Raw genomic sequence first — 17,340 nt, 5'->3', positions numbered from 1 at the left:
ATTGAGTAATGTTTTGGTTTTTCTGGATCCAAACCCTTTCTTACATTCTATTTTGAATCCATTTTCTTCCAAAATGTGGCTTGCTCCTGTTTTTATAATAGTTTTTGAAGTACAAGTGTTTGTAATTTTAAACTTCAAGAAATATTGACTGTACCTTTGGTGTCGCATCTAGGAAAACTTTGCCTGATTTAAAGTCATAAAAATGTCTTTTATTTTTCCTTCTTAGAGTTTATAGTTTTTGCTATTTAGGTCTATCATCTGTTTGGGTTAATTTTTGTGTATGGTGTACATCACTGCAGTTTTTAAATTGAGATTGTCAAACTCATCCTAGGAAGGACATAGTAAGTACTTGGGTTTTGTATATCAGAAAGTCTTTATCATAACTGCCTAGTTTTGCCATCAATGCATGGCTGTAGCTCTGTCCCAGTGAAAATTTGTTTAGGAGGTCAAATGGAGAGTTAGACCTAGTCAAGAGTGTTTGCTGAATTCTGAGAAATATAGCTTTTTTTTTTTTTTCTTTCATGAGATACCTATTTTTTTGAACTGTTTGTACTGGCGCTCAGTTCTTTCCATTGATCCCTGTGTCTGCCTTTGTGCCTAGACCACACCGTCCAATTTGCTATAGTTAGTTTCAGAAGTTGGCAGTGCAAAACCTTGTTCTTCAAGATTGTCTTGAATCCTTTGTGTTTCTATGTACATTTTAGGATCAATTTATCAACTTTTATAAAAAGAAGCTTGTTAGGTTTCAATCTGCACTCTACTTCAGGAAATCGCTGTTCTTATTTTTGCATGTGGGTGTGTATGGTGTGCATACATATATACATGTGTGTGTGAACAACACACACATGTGTGCGTGAGCTTATAGAGGCTCAAAATTGACTTGGGTCCTCAGTTGCTCTCATTTATCTTTACTGAAGTAGAGTCTCACTGTGAACCTGGAGCTTGCCGTTTCTAGCTAGTCTAGGCAGTCACTTTACCCCCAGACTCTCCTGCTCTGCTGGGAGACACATTTTGTTGGCTTTTACTTGGCTCCTGGGGCTCTGAACTCCAGTCCTCACACTTGAGGGGCAAATGCTTCATCTACTGAGCCATCCCTCCAGTCCCCACATTAATTGTTTAACAGTGGCATTGCCTGCCTGTGGATCTGAGAAGTTCTCCAGGTGGAGGGGAGCCTCATTTTCTTCAGCAACACTTTTTGCTTTGAGTGCACAGAAGTATGCTGCTTTTCTTCAGTGTAATCCAAAGATTTTGTTCTTTTGGTATAATTTTGAGTGAAATTATTTTCTTAATTTTATCCTAGGTTCTGCCATTGCTTGTATGTAGTTGATTTTTGTATATTGTATGTTAAATCCCTTTATCCTAGCAGCTTTTTTGTTGATTCCTTAGGATATTTTATGGTTAAGATGATGTCTACAAATGGCTTCTCTCTCTCTCTCTTTCTCTCTCTTCCTCTCTCTCTCTTTCTTCCTCTCTTTCTCTCTCTCTCTCTCTCTCTCTCTCTCTCTCTCTCTGTGTGTGTGTGTGTGTGTGTGTATGTGTGTGTGTGTATGTGTGTGTGTGTAGCTTTTAGGAGTTTGTTCTCTCTTTCTAGTTTGGATCCTGGGAATTGAACTCAGGTCATCAGGTTTGTATGTAAAGTGCTTTTATCCACAGAACCATGTTGCCAACCCTCTTTTTCTTTTCTTATTCCATTGGCTAGACTCAGTAGTATATGTTGAATGGAAGTGGTCCGAATAATGTCCTTGCCTGAGCTTAGGGTTAAAGCATTGACTCTTCCTCACTAAGCATGTTGGCTGTGGGTTGTGTATAGGTTCCTTTAGGGCTTGATGTCTTTTCATCGTCTGTCACCCCTCCTCTCTCCCTCCCAGCTCTTGTTTACTGCTTTTCTCTTGGAAGTTCTAAGAGTACAAAGATTAACTTTTAAAAATTGGAGTGTCTAGTTTATTATGCTGTACATTTTAGACTCCAAACTTGGCTTAAGGAGTTGACAGCCCTTCTATCCAAGCTGACACTGTGGCAGCTGAGCATGAAGAATCATACCTTTCCAAGGCTTTATGGACTTAGTTCATATTTGTGCAGAAGATTTCTTTCCATTATGCTCATGTAAGCAGTGTTGTACCGGCCTCCTCAGATGTCACACATTAGTGCTGTGCATCATGTTCTGTGCCTTCCCACTCTCCTGTCCATGCCTTTATTTTGCTCTTATTAGATGTTATTCTGTGCTTAGTATCCTGTCCAGTCTACCATGTCTGCTTTCTGGTTGCATGCTTTGTCTTATTTTGACTTGCCTAAAGTCAGTGAGACAAACCAGTGATCTCAGAAAACCTGGGCAATGGCCTTGGCCCTGGAGAGAGGGCAGATAGGATGTAGCACAGGCGCACACAAGGGCTTGAGCACAAGACCCCTCTAGTGTTCCTCAGCTGCAAAGCTCTTCTTGACTCACAGGTGGGTATAGTTTGATGGAGCCACAAAAGGAAATGCCAACTTGGAAAGCCAGGAGACAGGCAAGCTAGCTTCTCTTCCACTTTCGGAGTTTGGATTTAGAGTCCAGCAGCACACAGTGCCTGAGTGCACACTGGGCTAAGTGCTTCCCATGTGCAGTTCCGACCAATGCTCTGACACTAGTCACATCTTGTGGATAGTTTTAGGTGTTAGAAGACAAAGCAGAGCAAGCTCTGATGGGAGGTAGAACATTTTGGGTCTTTCTGTCCTCTTTAGCTGAGGAGGCAGAGGATTTGAAGGCCCTTCCTTTTGGCACCCTCCATTCTCCTAGCTCCTGGTTCCCAGGTTGACAGTTTGTGAGATGGCAGTCAAGGACTGTGCATGTAGTTTGAGGTACTTTTTTCTGCTTTTGACCCCTGTATAGCCAGCAGTAATGTTCAAACAGGACAAAGAGATGCAGGGACTTCCATCTGACCTTCTGAGTTGGGGATGCTACCCTCCTGTAAGATGAAATTCTGCAGTATACCTTAACTCTATCACAGAACCCCCAAACAATGTAGATGGAGAGGTGGCTGATGCCTTCCTTCGTTTGGGAAAGAAAGGCATCCTTGATCCTTGAAGATGGCAAATCCTGTCTTTTGGCAGTCAGAGCTCTGCTTTTTCTTAGTATTTCTGGGTCTAGGATGGTAACTGCAGTTTCTGTATCAGTGCCTATTCTTGGTTGTCAGGAAGAGAGAATTTCACCTGAAGAATTACTTCCAGCAGATTGTCCCGTGGAGGCATTTGCTTGATCACTAACCAATGTAGGCATGTGATGCTGTGAGCAGTAACATCTGTAGGCAAGTGGCCCTGGGTTGTACAAGAAAGTTGAGCTTGAGCCTTGAACGGGCTAGTAAGCAGCTTTCCTTCATGATTTCTCCCTTAGCTCCTGCTTGAGTTCCTGCCTGTAATTTGTAATAAGCCCTTTCCTCCCCAGGTTGTTTTGGTCAGAGTGGGTTATCACAGCAACAGAAAGGTATCTAGGATACTGCTTTTTGCCTGGGTCTGACAGAAGGTTCAGGGTATTTTCTTGTTCAATTTTTTGCCCCTCCTGTACCCTGACCCCAGTCATTCTCTATTGTCCTCATTCATTAGCTGATAACTTCTGGAGTCTGAGTTTCCAGTCCAGAGCTGTTAGAGATGGCTTGTTCATATCCCCTTGCACAGCACACGTGCTGTGTGTTCATCTAATCCACTGTCCACATATGTACTGGCTGGTTTTGTGTGTTAACTTGACACAGGCTGGAGTTATCACAGAGAAGGGAGCTTCAGTTGGGGAAGTGCCTCCATGAGACCCAGCTGTGGGGCATTTTTTCAATTGCCCCTTGTGGGTGGTGCCATCCCTGGGCTGGAAGTCTTGGGTTCTATAAGAGAGCAGGCTGAGCAAGCCAGGAGAAGCAAGCCAGTAAGAAACACCTCTCCATGGCCTCTGCATCAGCTCCTGCTTCCTGACATGCCTGAGTTCCAGTCCTGACTTCCTCTGGTGATGAACAGCAGTGTGGAAATGTAAGCTGAATAAACTCTTTCCTCCCCACCTTGCTTCATGGTCATGATGTTTGTGCAGGAATAGAAACCCTGACTAAGACAACATGGGATCTGCCTGTACCCGTCCTTACCTCCCTTAGAAGGGACCCGTTTCTTAGGTTAATGGCTCTGCCTTCCTGTCCCTCACCTATAATGTCAGCAGACTCCTTCATTTTTTCTTTCAACCTTTAGGGACAAGTCTTTCCAGCAGTTTCTGTTTCATTGTCCCTTTGTCTTTACTGTTCTTCCCCCAGCTGCCTGTACTAGGGATGGATCAAAGGCCTGGTGTCTGCTAGGCGAGCTCCTCTGAACCACATCTCCAGTCCTCTTCTTACTTCCCCCTCAGTTCAGGTCTACACCTCTGCTCTTCATCTGACTTTTGGGCTGGTTTCCTGGCAAATGGTCATAAAACTCAAGTTCAAAGGAGGCAGGTCAGGAAACCTCATCCCTGGGCCCTGCTTTACCCTCCTCTCAGAAGCAGCCCATTTCCTTTTCTTCTGTCAGAGATTCTGTTCAGTCAGGACTGATTGTGTCACAGTTGAATTTTGCTACTAGGTTAAAGGCTGTTGCTGTGCCAGGCTCACTGGGCACTCCATGTGCTGGCACTTTGGTCTAGCTGGACTGTAGACAGCACTCTGCTGCTGTGCTCTGTGCTGTTCCCTGGTCTGGCCTGTGGCTCTGTCCACTGGGTTGTTTCTTCTCTCTCTTTGATTGGCTGAATCTCCTTCTTCCTTAGGACACTGGGAAGGGACTGCCCTCCGAAGGAGCCTTCCTCTGTGGTACCTGCAGACCCACTAGCTTCCTACTGCTTCCTGCCCTGAACAAAAATTGCTCTTCCCTGCCCCTTCCTTTCTGCTTGGTGAGCAGGAATCACTTGGATATGGCTCAGTGCCTGCTACAGATCTGTGTGATACTAGCTGGATAGAATTTGAAGACATTGGCTGGTTTTCTTGCCCCCAACCGTGAGCCCAGAAACTTTATGTTATTAATAGTTTGAATTAATTGCTACCAATTAAAAATTGGGAGGCTTTACATAATTTGATTCTTAGCATTTTTTTGGAAGGGGGAAAAAACTATTGACAGTCTGGTGTCTTTCCGTATGGCAGCACTTTGTGTGAGCGACAAGTCAGTTGTCCCCCTTTTGCCCTCAGCATTATTCCCACCACAGAGCCTTTATCTTTGCTATGCCTGTTTTCTTTGCTTCTGTCACCTACCTGGCCCCAACAGGCACGTATGTGTGCTGTGCTTGGTGTCATGTGCCGTGCTTGGTGTTGGAGGTCCTCGAGGGCTTTTCTTGTCCTGACATTCTGGGATTTACATCTGTGCTGAGCAGCCGGTGGGTCTAATTTCAGCCCATAAGAAGTTGAAGGACAAGGAACGCTGTCTCCAAGGCAACAGCCCTAGCTAGGAGAGGAGGAGTCTTAAGCACTACAGGAACAGGCAGTGCCTCTTCAAGGATTGGGGTGTCTGGGCCCTAGGAGTTCACACGATGAGATGTCAGGTAAACTGCTTCCTTTAGAGATCATCTAGCTGACACTGCTTTGGTGCAGGGTTGAGCCTGTGCCTCTGCCCATAGGGCACAGAACAGATTTGGTTTCCTAGTTGCTCCGGACTTGCACAATGCCTGCACCCAGTGAGACCTTAGAAAACATGGTACTGCATGGGCAGAACATGTTCACATAGGCCTGGCTGGCCTGCAGGACACTTCTTTATCCCTAGTGACTGTGGTGACACCTCTCCTGCCTGTAAGGGAGCTGACACCTTTCTTACTTCATGAAGTGACAAAGGTGCCTCCACAGTTACCTCTCAGCTGTGTCTACACAGTGAGATTTGTGAGGCTAAGAAATGCACTAATGTTCATACTGATTGCTTGCTGAGCTCTGTAAAGCCCATCATGGAGGCAATGTGGCTGAAAATTCCTGAGCCAGCCCTTGCATAACATGGCTTTTCCACTTCCAGGAAGCACCATGTTCTTATCTTCCTTTGTACAGGTGTCACATTGTTGCCAGAGTTTAGGTTGGGTCTTAGCACTTAGGACATCTGTGATCATGGTTGGCTTTCTAGCCTCCCTGACTGTTTTGTGTAAAATGGCAATGCACAGAAAATACATTTAGCTGGAACCATGCATGTGGTGCGTGCTCAGAGTCCCTGTCATACACAGCGCCTTTTCATTTAGGTCAGATGCTGGGGTTTGTCTGCCACTATTCCAGCTTTGTTTCCTGTCAAGGTTCTCTAGAACAGTGGTTCTCACACTGTGGGTTGTGACCCTTTTAGCGGTTGAATGACCCTTTCACAGGGATCAACTAGGGCCATTTATAACAGTAGTAAAATTAAGTAGCAACAAAATAATTTTATGGTTGAGGGCCACTACAACATGAGGAACTATATTAAAGGGTCACAGCGTTAGGAAGGTTGAGAACACTGTTTTAGAGTAAGAGAGAGGGAAAGGAATTTATTAGATTTACTTACAGGCTGTGGTCCAGCTAATCCAACAAAGGCTGCTTGTGAACAGAAAGTCCTAGAATCCAATAGTTGTTCAGTCTATGAGGGTAGATGTCTCAGCGGGTCTTTAATATATACTGAAACCCCAAAGAAGTAGGCCCTAATGCCAGTGAAGGAATGGACTTGCTAGCAAGGAGAGGGAAAGCAGGCCAAGCACTAAAGCTTCCTTCTTCCATGTCCTTCTAGCAGAAGGTGTGGCTCAGATTAGATCTGGATTGAAGATTTGAATTAAAAGTATGTCTTTCTGTCTCAAGATATGAGTTAAAGATGTGTCTTCCTACCTCAGAGATCTGAATTAAAAGATAATCTTTCTATTTCAAATTAAGCAAAAACTCACCGGATATGAAGATGGCCTTAGGCGATCCCTGTGAAAGGGTCATTCAACGACCAAAGGGGTCACAACCCACCGTGTGAGAACCACTGTTCTAGAGAACCTTGACTAATACAGGCAACAAAGCTCCTCCTTCCATTTTGGGGTGTTAGTTTCAGATATAGTCATGTTGACAACCAAGAATAGCTGTAACATTGCCCTCTTCTGGAGTTTGAGAAATGACCTCCTTCCTCCAGTCTGCCTCTGGGCTCTCTCACAGAGTCCCTCCATGACTTCTTCCTCTATGTTCAACCAGTTTTCCTTCTGGAGTGGCAGAGGGTCAGAGCTACTTGGGTGCATTCGGAACACTTCACACATTGGCTGTTCTTGGCTCAGCCATGACACCTCCTCTTTTACAGCAAGCCAGGCTGGAGTCTCACTGTCATCTTTTCTCTCCTCCATTACTTTATGACTTTTTTCTTGCAGAATACATCTTATTTTTAAATGCCAACTGTTCACAATTTCTCATGAATCCTTTCAGACTTTCCTCAAGCCTATGTACAATGTGCTCTTTCCTTCAGTGTGTGCAGTGAGATGTGGTGTTCTGTGAATTGCTCTTTCATTTGTTTGTGCCTTCAGACAGGTCTTAACTAATTTCTCTTCCTGGTGTCTTCAGTGTCCACCCCTTCTGTCCACCATCCAGCCAGTGCACATCTCAGCCTCTCCTGTGCACCCTGTGTTGTCACACTTTCTCCATGCTCTCATTATTTCAAGCCCCTTTCTCCTTTGCCAGACTTTTATGTAGAGAAAATCCCGGCTGGGTCCCTTTCATTGGTTCTAGTTGATGGCAGAATAAACTCTAGCTTCTTGTCATTTGAAAGCCTCATCAGGTGGAGCCCAGCAACCCTCTGCACCTTGATTTTTAAATATACCCATTGTGCTCTTTGTGACTGAACCTCAGGACCTCTGTATTCTTTCCTCTGTGTATTTGTGCCATTCGCAGCTCTGGCAGGCCACCCTCCACCCGACCCCTGATTACAAAGTATATTTTTGTTCTACCCAGAATGTCGAATGTGTTCAAGGCCTCATTTAGGCATCTCTCTAGGGGCTGGAGCTCCTGGAACACTTAGCTGAACTGCTTGTGTTTCTGCAATTGTGTATTCTGTTTGTCCTTTTCACCCTTGTCTGATGACAAGCTTGTTGAGAAGTTGAAGCTAAGGAACTTGGCATGCTTCTTTGGTTTGGATGTTGCCCCTAAGGCCATGTGCTAAAAGCTTGCTTCCAGTCTTTGGTAGGGCTGGGAGGTGGAGCTTTAAGGTGTGTCAGTTCTCTGAGAAAGGAACTTAGGTCATTGGAAGTGCGCCTCTGAAGGGGTTGTTGGCCCCATTCCTCGCCATTGCTTTTCAGCTGCTCTGGAGGTGAATAGGCTTTGCCCTAGCTTTTCTTCTGTTGTGATAAAATGCTGATTTAAAGCAACTGACACTTCCAGGTATCAGTCCATTATTAGGGAAGTCACAGCAGGAAATTAAAGCAGGTACCCGAAGCAGAAACCGTAGATGAATATTACTTGCCGACTTGCTCATAGGGTCATGCTTAGCTAGCTTTCTTAGATAGCCCAGGACCACATGCTTAGGAATGCTGCTGCTCACGGTGGGCTGGGCTCTCCAGATAATTAGTACTTAAGACAACCCTCACAGACATGTTCACATGCCAATCTGATCTAGGCAACTCCTCAGTCTAGGCCTCTTCTCAGATGACTTGATCATTAAAGCTAAATTAGGGTAGGCCTCCTTTGCTAGGATATACTGAGTCACAACAGGACCAAAGCAGGAGAGCCAAGGACCATGTGCTGAATGAAGCCATGAGCCAGAATAAACATTTTCTCCTTTTAAGTTGGTTATCTCAGATAATTTGTCATGGTAATAGAAATTGACTAATAATACTCTGTTGCCAGCATGTGGTGTTAGGTACTTGAACCTTTACTGCATATTTAATTTAACAAGTATTTTAGCATTTCTAGTGTGCCTAGGGACTTTTTCAGTACTGAGGATGCTGCTAGAGCGAAGTGGAATCCTAGCTGTCACCAATGGAGCTTATATTCTGGTGCTGGTGGACAAGAAATCAAGTGTATGTTGTATCAGATTGTAAAGTTCCATGAAGAGAAACCAGGCAGAGTACTGAGAATGGGAAGTGGAGGCAGGGTTTTGGTCAGGGAGATGTGCCATGTTTCCTTGTACTTAGCCTACTCTGGACTCCATTGTGTTCCCTGTTTTCTTGACATCTCTACCTATTTCTGCCTTACTGCCTGTGTGAGCCATGTATGTCAGACACTTCCAGTGTCTGAGGGTCATATGGAGAAGGCTGCATGGTGAACATGTCTTCTTGTTTTTGAGAACAAATACTCCATTGCTCCAGGACAAGAGGTACACAGTTTAATCCAGAATTCCAGTGGCCTCCTGTGCTGGGGTGGCTTCTTCATCTGCTTTGCACCTGGATTACCAGGGCTGGGAGGTAGGTGTGATGAGTGGCAAGCATTTGCTCCCTAGCACATTAGTGCATGCACTGTACTTCCTTCAACTCTGATCTTTAGTTGGATTACAGGATGCAGCTCATCTGTCAATAGTTCTTCTATTGGGTACTTCATTTGGCAAAGCAGCACTGGCTCCCTACAACTTTCATTCATGGGGTGGCTACATGACTTGCTGAGACTATGTAACTATCTGCATAGTTCTTTATGAGTGGCTGGAGAAAGTAGGAAAGAGGCCCTTCTTGGACTTTCCCTCACTCTGTGGAATTTTGGAAGTGTCAACCTAGCATGCCACAGTGTCAGGAAATGACCCCTTCTCCTTAGTGTCCCTTGCTACGACAGCATGAGTTCAGGTCCAGGTATTAGATTTAGATGATATCAGACTCAGAAGGTTCATTAAATAGAACCTACAATCATTGTGTGTGGATTCTGAGCTCTATGGGAAGAAACTTGCAAAATGTCAGTAGAGCCTGGGTACACCGTTTTCATAGTTCATTTCTTCAATCCTCTCATTTACCTGTGTGCAGTTGGCATGTGTGTGGCCTGGACTATAATCCATGTTGGTTTGGTATGTACCGGCCACACTGAATAGTTAACATTTATGGTTTTCTTTGTGCAACTGCTTTCTGCAGTTTACTTCAGTGAAGCCCTGAAGTCTCTGCTATTATTTCCATATCACAGATGAAGAAACTGATGTAGAGATAAGAAGGCCCCTGCCCAATGTCATGCAGCTAGTTAGGAACTTAGCTGGAATTCAGACCCGTATGGGGCTGACTGCAGGACTTTTTCTCCTGAGCTGTGTGGAAGCCAGCAGCCTGAGCATGCTTCTGTCTTAGGTCAGGAAAGGGAAGTGCAGAGATAGGAAGAGATTCTTGTCCCTTGTCCCTTGCCACAGCTCTCTGCATGGGAGGACACTTTCTGTCTAGCTTTGGTGGTACAGAGACCAGAGGGCTAGTGGCACTGAGCACCCAGCCCTGTCTGGCTTTGGAGGCCTCTGTTCTGGTTCTGTTGGTGCAGGGAGCATTGCCCAGATGGTGTTTATTCTCGCATGACTACTGTGTGTGTGTATTTGTTGATTAAAAATATTACTTGCTGTATTTTGTAGCAACATTAAAAAATATTACAAATTTCTTACCACCAACAAGAACTGTGCCAATGTTTTCCTTAACCCTTCATTCACCAGGCAGTGTGGTTCTGTTGATGCCACCTATGCCAGGGCTGGCAAATCAGAGCCTGAGACTCATCCATGGCAGCCCTCAACCTTGACTTCCTCTTACCCTGGAGTCAGGGTTGACCTCTTACCCTGATCTACTCCCCGCCCTCCCCTCCAGAAAGAGCCCAATTGGTAGTGTTTGCTTATTTCTGAATTTCTGTAGTGGAAATACTCCCTCCCAGGTAAATTTCAAACAGCTATCATGATGTCAATCAGTTTGCTAAATTTTCTGAAAACTTAAAAATCAGCTTTCAGGAGCTGTTTACTGCACAGTGGTAGGATGGCCACATTCTCTTTCCATATTGTTATGTTCACACCTCAGAGGCTCCCTTTGGGAATATTATACTCAGTGTACCCTAGTACACTGACCTCAGTATGTGGCTCAGTTTCTTGCTCTGAAACTGACCTTCACTTTCCCACTTGTGCTCAGAGAAGAAGCTTGACCTCTGAAGGCTCTTTCCCTTTTCTGATCTCAGGGTGTTTAGTATCCACACAGTAGTATATCACCTTCTTAGTGGTTTCTCTTCACTTCTCCTTTACCCATGTTCTTCCAATAATGTGGAACTCACATTCCTTCCTTTTCTTTAAGTCCCAGCTCTCACTCATTCCTACTAGGCAAGGCAACGGCCACTGTGTTGTTCATGTTTGTGTGCCCCCCTCCCCCTGCTATGAAATGTGATCAACATAATGTACAATTATGTTCATAATTACAATTGTACAATTGTACATAATGTAAAATTCCTCATCCCAAGCTGCTGATAATTGTCTTTGTGTCTGGAGATTTTGCTGGATGGATGGAGCACATAGGTCTGTGTTATGCAGGCTGTGGCTGTCTATGTTTAGCTTCTTTCACTTAGCATGTTTTCCGGGATTGCTCATGTTATAGTATGCATCAGTATTTCATTTCTTTTTGTTATTCAATAATATTCCATTGTATAGAGGTTTTTATTTTTATTTACTTATTCATATGTTAGTTGAACACCTAGGTGCTCTCTTGTTGGCCACTCTGGGTAAGCTGTTGTGGATATTAGTGTAGAGGGCATGTGTGGGCATGCTTCCTTTCTCTTTGGCTTGAGCTGATTATTAGAACTGCTGGATCATGTGGGCAACTGTATGTCTAACCTCTGGAGAACCTTCGAGACTTCCCCAGTCCCGCTTGTCCTGTGTTAGACCTCACATTGTATGAGGCTTCTGATCTCTGGCTGTGCAGACACTGCTCTGATGGGTGTGACGTGTTCTCTCAGCATGCCTTTCTTTATTTTGTATCTCTGTAATGACTGATGATATTAAATGTTTGCTCTTGTTCTTCTTGGCTCTTTGTCTGTTTTTGTTAGAGAACTTTCTGTTCTTATCTTTTGTCCATGGTATTAGCATTGGGTTACTGTGACCAAATATCTGAGATAGTTAAGGCATTAGGAGACTTTACCTTGTCTCATGAGTCTGCTCCATGATTGCTCATCTCATTGCTCTAGGCACTGATGAAAGTGGTGCATCATGGGAACATGTGCCATAACAAAATGCTCACTTCATAAGACAGGAAGGAAGGAGAAAATAGAATGGGGTCCCTCAACTCCTGTGAGGGCACATGTCAGTGACTTAAGGACCTTCCACTGGACTCCACTGTCTAAAGATTCCACCACCTCCCAGTAGTGTTACTTAAGGACCAGCCTTTAGCATGTAGACCTTCATGGTCACTGAGCTAAACCACATCACTCACTTTTCAGTTGGGCCATTTTTATTTTTATTGTAAGTTGTAGGAGGTCCTTGTATATTCTAGATATCTTTTAGGTATTATTTGCAAATGTCTTAACCATTTTGTGGGTTATCCTATCAGTTGATTTAGAATTTTTTTTTTTGATAAACAGAACTTTAATTTTGATGAAGTCCAATTATCCATTTAATTGGTTGCTTTTACTTTTGGTGCTACATCCAAGAATCTATGCCAAAAAGTCATTCAGATTTACCTCTGTTCTTTCTTCTTAGAGTTTTTTGTTCTCCTACTTTTAGATTACCAGTCTATTTTAAATTAGTGTTTTACTGTATAGTTTAAAGTGTGGCCCCACTCTGTTACTGTATGTGGGATATCAGGTTGTCTATATATCATTAGTCATGAGGCTACTCTTTCCCCCATTGAAGTATGTTGGCAACTGTACTGTTCTGGTTTTTTTTTTTGCTACTGTGTTGAAATACCCGAGACTGAAAACTTACAAAGAAAAGTCTCCTTTAGCTCCAGTTTTGATGGCTGTCAGTTCAACCACACAGGGTACTTACTGAGCTTTGCCTGTTGCTAAATTCTATACCTAAATGTCTAGGCTGTGAGTGACTTCTCATGTTTATAAGTTTTGTTATGCAAACCTTGTTCCTTGATTTAAAACCACTGGTTGAATACATTGGCTTTGATAATTACTGGGGGTAACTCCTAATCTACTCTTCTAACTGCTGGCATGATGGCTACTTCCCCAGTGGGGTACCCAGTATACTTGCTCTTCTGGCATGATGGCTACTTCCCCAGTGGGGTACCCAGTATACTTGCTGTCTCTTCTGGCTATGTGTTCATGGCCCATCTTCTTTCATGGTGGTGTCCTCTCTCCCCCTTCTTCTTCTTCCTTCTCTGCTCTCTTCCCCAGCCAGGTCACTCTAAACCCACCTATCTCTAATCCCTCCAGTAATTAGCTGTAGCCTATTTTATTTAACCAATAGTTTTAAATCAAAGGACAAGGTTTGCACAATAAAAGCTTGTAAATGGGATAAGTCTTTCATAGGCCTAGACCTTCTGGTATAGAATTTAGTATTATAATACATAGCAACAGATCAAACCCTTAACTGGTGCTAGGTCTGGTTAGTGAGCATCTGGCTACATCATCTCATGGCATGTCTGTAGAAGTTCCATTTTTTTCTTTTTTTCTTTTTTTCTTTTTTTAAAGATTTATTTATTTTATTTATGTCTTTAGACACACCAGACGAGGCCATCAGATCCCATTACAGAAGGTTGTGAGCCACCATGTGGTTGCTGGGATTTGAACCCAGGACCTCTGGAAGAGCAGTCAGTGCTCTTAACCACTGAGCCATCTCTCTGGCCCTAGAAGTTCCATTTCTAAAAGAACATGTTAGAGAGACATCACATTCTTGAAATCTTGAAGCTGGAGTTGCTGAGATTTCTTTTTGTTTTGTTTTGTTTTGTTTTTGTTTTTGAGACAGGGTTTCTCCGTGTAGCCCTGGCTGTCCTGGAACTCACTCTGTCGACCAGGCTGGCCTCGAACTCAGAAATCTGCCTGCCTCTGCTTCCCAAGTGCTGGGATTAAAGGCGTGCGCCACCACTGCCCAGCTATTGCTGAGATTTCTACATTTCGATCCAATGGTAACAAGGAGGAGGCTATCTTCTGTAGGCAGCCAGGAGGAGAGTTGGGATCATACTGGCCAGACTTGAGCATATATGAGGCCTCAAGGCCCCACCTCCAAAGTGACATACTTCCTCTGACAAGGCTCCAATAAGGCTACACCTCCTAATATTGCCACTTCCCATGGGCTAAAGCCACCCTTCTTGTATACCTTGTCCATTTTCTCTTCAGAACTTTGGTGAGGAGCTATGTGACTTGCCCTTCTGAGCAGAACCTGTGAATTCATCTGTGCAGAGATGGGAAAATCACTGGATTTGTGTTTATACATGTACATGTGTGCATTCAGTTTAGTTAGATTTGTTTGCATCTTCACAGTCAGTGTCTTTTTACTGCTTTGAGATACAGAGTTAGAGGACTTTCAGAGGTCAGCTGCAGGTCAGGCTCTTTCCTGAAGGTGCATGAATGCCTTATCTGGGTCTTATTCAATGGCTCCTGATGTTTCACAGGATGTATGTTTGCACTGAGTTCTTTAACCATTTCGCTCCTGGATGTTCATATGCTGCAGCCTTTTTTTTTTTTCCCCCCCCCCGGTCTCTCTTGTTTTTCGAGACAGGGTTTCTCTGTGTAGCTCTGGGTGTCTTGGGACTCCCTCTGTAGACCAGGCTGGCCTAGAACTCAGAGATCTTGCCTCTGTTTCTTGGGTGCTGGGATTAAAAACATGTGGCACCACACCCAGTCCTGCTGCAGCGTTTTTTGGTTTTGTCTGTCTCCTACAATAAGCATCCTAGCACAACCCTTTGCGCACAGGGACTGCTTTCTTTCTGTAGGTGTCTGGAAGTAGGACTGCTGACTGTGCCTTTTGTCCTGAAGCCATTTTTAATGACTTTCCCTCAGCTGTGCTTTATGATGGTCTGTGAATGTTAGGCACTTAATAAATATTTACTGAAGTGAACTCTTAAGGGTTTTTATCTGGGATTTATCTCTAGCTCACTACTTCATCTATGTAAACTGTTTTATGATACCCTCATGCCCATTTTACTTCCTCTGAAATGAGTGAGCTTTTCAGTTACGCAGGCTTCATTAGGGGAATCAGGTGAAATGAATCAACAAGTATTTTGATTATCTTCCCTATGTGGCGGCTGGAGCAGGTGAGGAATGAGTGCCATTTGGCCCAGTGCTGGAGCTTTGCACACACCAGCAAGCCAGGCCTGCTGCTTCCCTGGCATGCATTGTAACAGTGGGCGCAGGGGCGTGAGAAATGGAGCTTCACCTGAGTGCATCCGAAAGCTCCTGGGAAGGGAACATGGAACTGCCCTGAATGGAGCACTGATGATGGACAGCAGCGGCCATTGTGTCTGGTGAGGTTGAGAGGGTCAGTGTGAGTGCACAAAAGAAAGGGGTTTGAGTCATGTAACCCCAGGGTAGGGTGTGTGTAGGGGGTGAAGAGATAGGAGAAGTTGTAGGCTCCAGCTGGCCTTCCTGGGATAGGCTTGGGATTCCAGGTAGGCTGTCCCTGGGCCACCATGAGAGGCTCTCGAGTAGAATTATATTACCGGGGCTGGTCTTCAGAAAGCTTCAGTAGTTCTGGGGCATGAATTTTCAAGGTTTCTGTGATGTAACTTTTCCTGTTCCTCACTTCTTCTCAAAGCTGTCCGAAAGTGTTGTGAACCGCATGAAGGATTGCAGCCAGCCTTCAGCAGGGAAACAGCCGGCTCCTGGTTTTGGTCCTGCGTCCTCTGCTCCTGTGCCCATTGTCCCTGAACCAATCATCCCTGTGCCCACTGCTCCTACACCTACTACTCCTTCATCCTCTGTAAATGGTCCCCCAGAAGGCACCTGTAAAGCCCCTCTGACAGGTATGTTGGGAGAGAGATACCTGGCTGCTGCTAGGCTTGCCTTTACTCTTGAATGATGTGTGTGAGTCACTACTTTCTGAGACAGTAGCCCTCCGTGCAGTAGACACTGTCTGGTGTGGTGTAGGCTGCACCATAGTTAGAGCTTGTATAATGTGGCAAACTGTTTTCTGTAGTGTTTTCATGTCTGCACATATAAAAAATGAGACAGAAGGTCGTGGTCTGACAGCTCAGGTAAGAAGCCATCTGCTTTTCAGGATCCAGAAGAAGCAGAAGTGTCTGTCACTCAGTTGTGACAGCTCTACCCTAGCTGCCAGTCAAAGAATGAGGCATATGAAAATGGGCCATTGGGGTACAGTAGTGAGTAGTGCTGGTACCGGCCTCAGACATCCTGATCTGACCCTTCCAAGACACCTTGGCCACTGTGGAGCTGGTGCCCATGCTGCTCTATTGAACTCTTTCCCAGCAATCGCTGGTAGCAAACACAAAGAAGCAAAAAGCCTTGAAGAGAAGGCTTCGAGGAACAGTAGAGACAGGGTATTCAGAAAGCTTTGGAGTGCTTGCTGTTCTAGTCAATTAACCCCTGTGAGAATCTGGTCTATTACTTAGGATTTTGTTTTTGGTTTTGTTTTTTTAAGTAAACCACTCCAGAAGGCAGACTCTGACCAGGGTAGCCCCTGTGGGAGCTTTGGCATGGCCTCCAGTTGCTGCTGCCCTTCCTACCCATCATCTTTGAGGGTCATATTAGAGACTAGGAGTGCCCACTTTTGTCCAGTATCATTGCTGGGACACAAAGCAGGAAGGCAACCCTCTCTCTGAGAGTATACACAACTCTGATTAAAGTCCATATATTCACTCTGGGGCTCATGACATGGCATCACCATGTCACATCAGAAGCTCATGCCAGCTGCCTAAGGCCAAGGGTAGTGAGAGCAGGCTCCTTATGTGAAGCATAAGGGAAGGCAGGGCTGTGGTAGGTGGGGTTTCCAGGCAGGTGAGCAGTAGGGGTACAGACTTAGAGCTGGGGTACAGCCTGGCCTGTTGAGGAAGTAGAAGCAGTTTGCTGTCTTCAGGCTACAAAATACAAAGGAAGGGAAGACATTGGTTGTGGTCACCTTCAACAGGAGCTAGAGGGCTCTGACACTCCTCCTTTGTGTTGTAAGCCTCAGGGCTTTTCACAGGCCTTAGGGCCAATCAGAGCCAGGATTTCACTCTGAGATCTTAAAGGGCTGAATAAGCTCACCCTTCCATCTCTATCCTGTACCTAGCATGCCTCTTTCCTAGGAGTTCTTTGCCCTAGAGATGAGAGAGACTGAAAGGGGTCTAGCTTGACCCAGTGAGCTTTAATAAGCATATTAACTAAAGAGGGAGAGAACCATGGGAAAATGAGATTGTCACAGTGTATTGTCATCTCAACTTTGGAAAATATGCACTGACTTCAGTTTTATTAAGTTTCAGCTGTTTGAAAGGAATAATGGGACTTTAGTTGTCACTTAGTTTTAGCAATAACAAAATATTTTGCAGAGTGTATTTTAAGTTTCTGAATGTGGAAAAAGATTTCGACAGAAATGGACTAGCTTCAAGTTGGCTGA

The 17,340-nt window shown here is 44.6% G+C and overlaps 1 protein-coding gene across 2 annotated transcripts in view; it reads left to right on the top strand.

The window, feature by feature from the left end:
* Chchd6 (coiled-coil-helix-coiled-coil-helix domain containing 6) overlaps window positions 1-17,340 on the top strand; it is a 211,628-nt gene that overhangs the window by 5,402 nt on the left and 188,886 nt on the right. For both annotated transcript variants that reach the window (XM_031382524.1, XM_031382525.1), the window contains exon 2: window positions 15,544-15,751. In XM_031382524.1, coding sequence (XP_031238384.1) covers window positions 15,544-15,751 — 208 coding nt within the window. The remainder of the gene's footprint in view (window positions 1-15,543; window positions 15,752-17,340) is intronic.

This window comes from Mastomys coucha, unplaced genomic scaffold (genome assembly GCF_008632895.1).
Source record: "Mastomys coucha isolate ucsf_1 unplaced genomic scaffold, UCSF_Mcou_1 pScaffold20, whole genome shotgun sequence".
Classification (NCBI taxonomy): Eukaryota; Metazoa; Chordata; class Mammalia; order Rodentia; family Muridae; genus Mastomys; species Mastomys coucha.
Note: the sequence above shows the minus strand (reverse complement) of the source record. Positions and strands in the feature narration are given on the sequence as shown.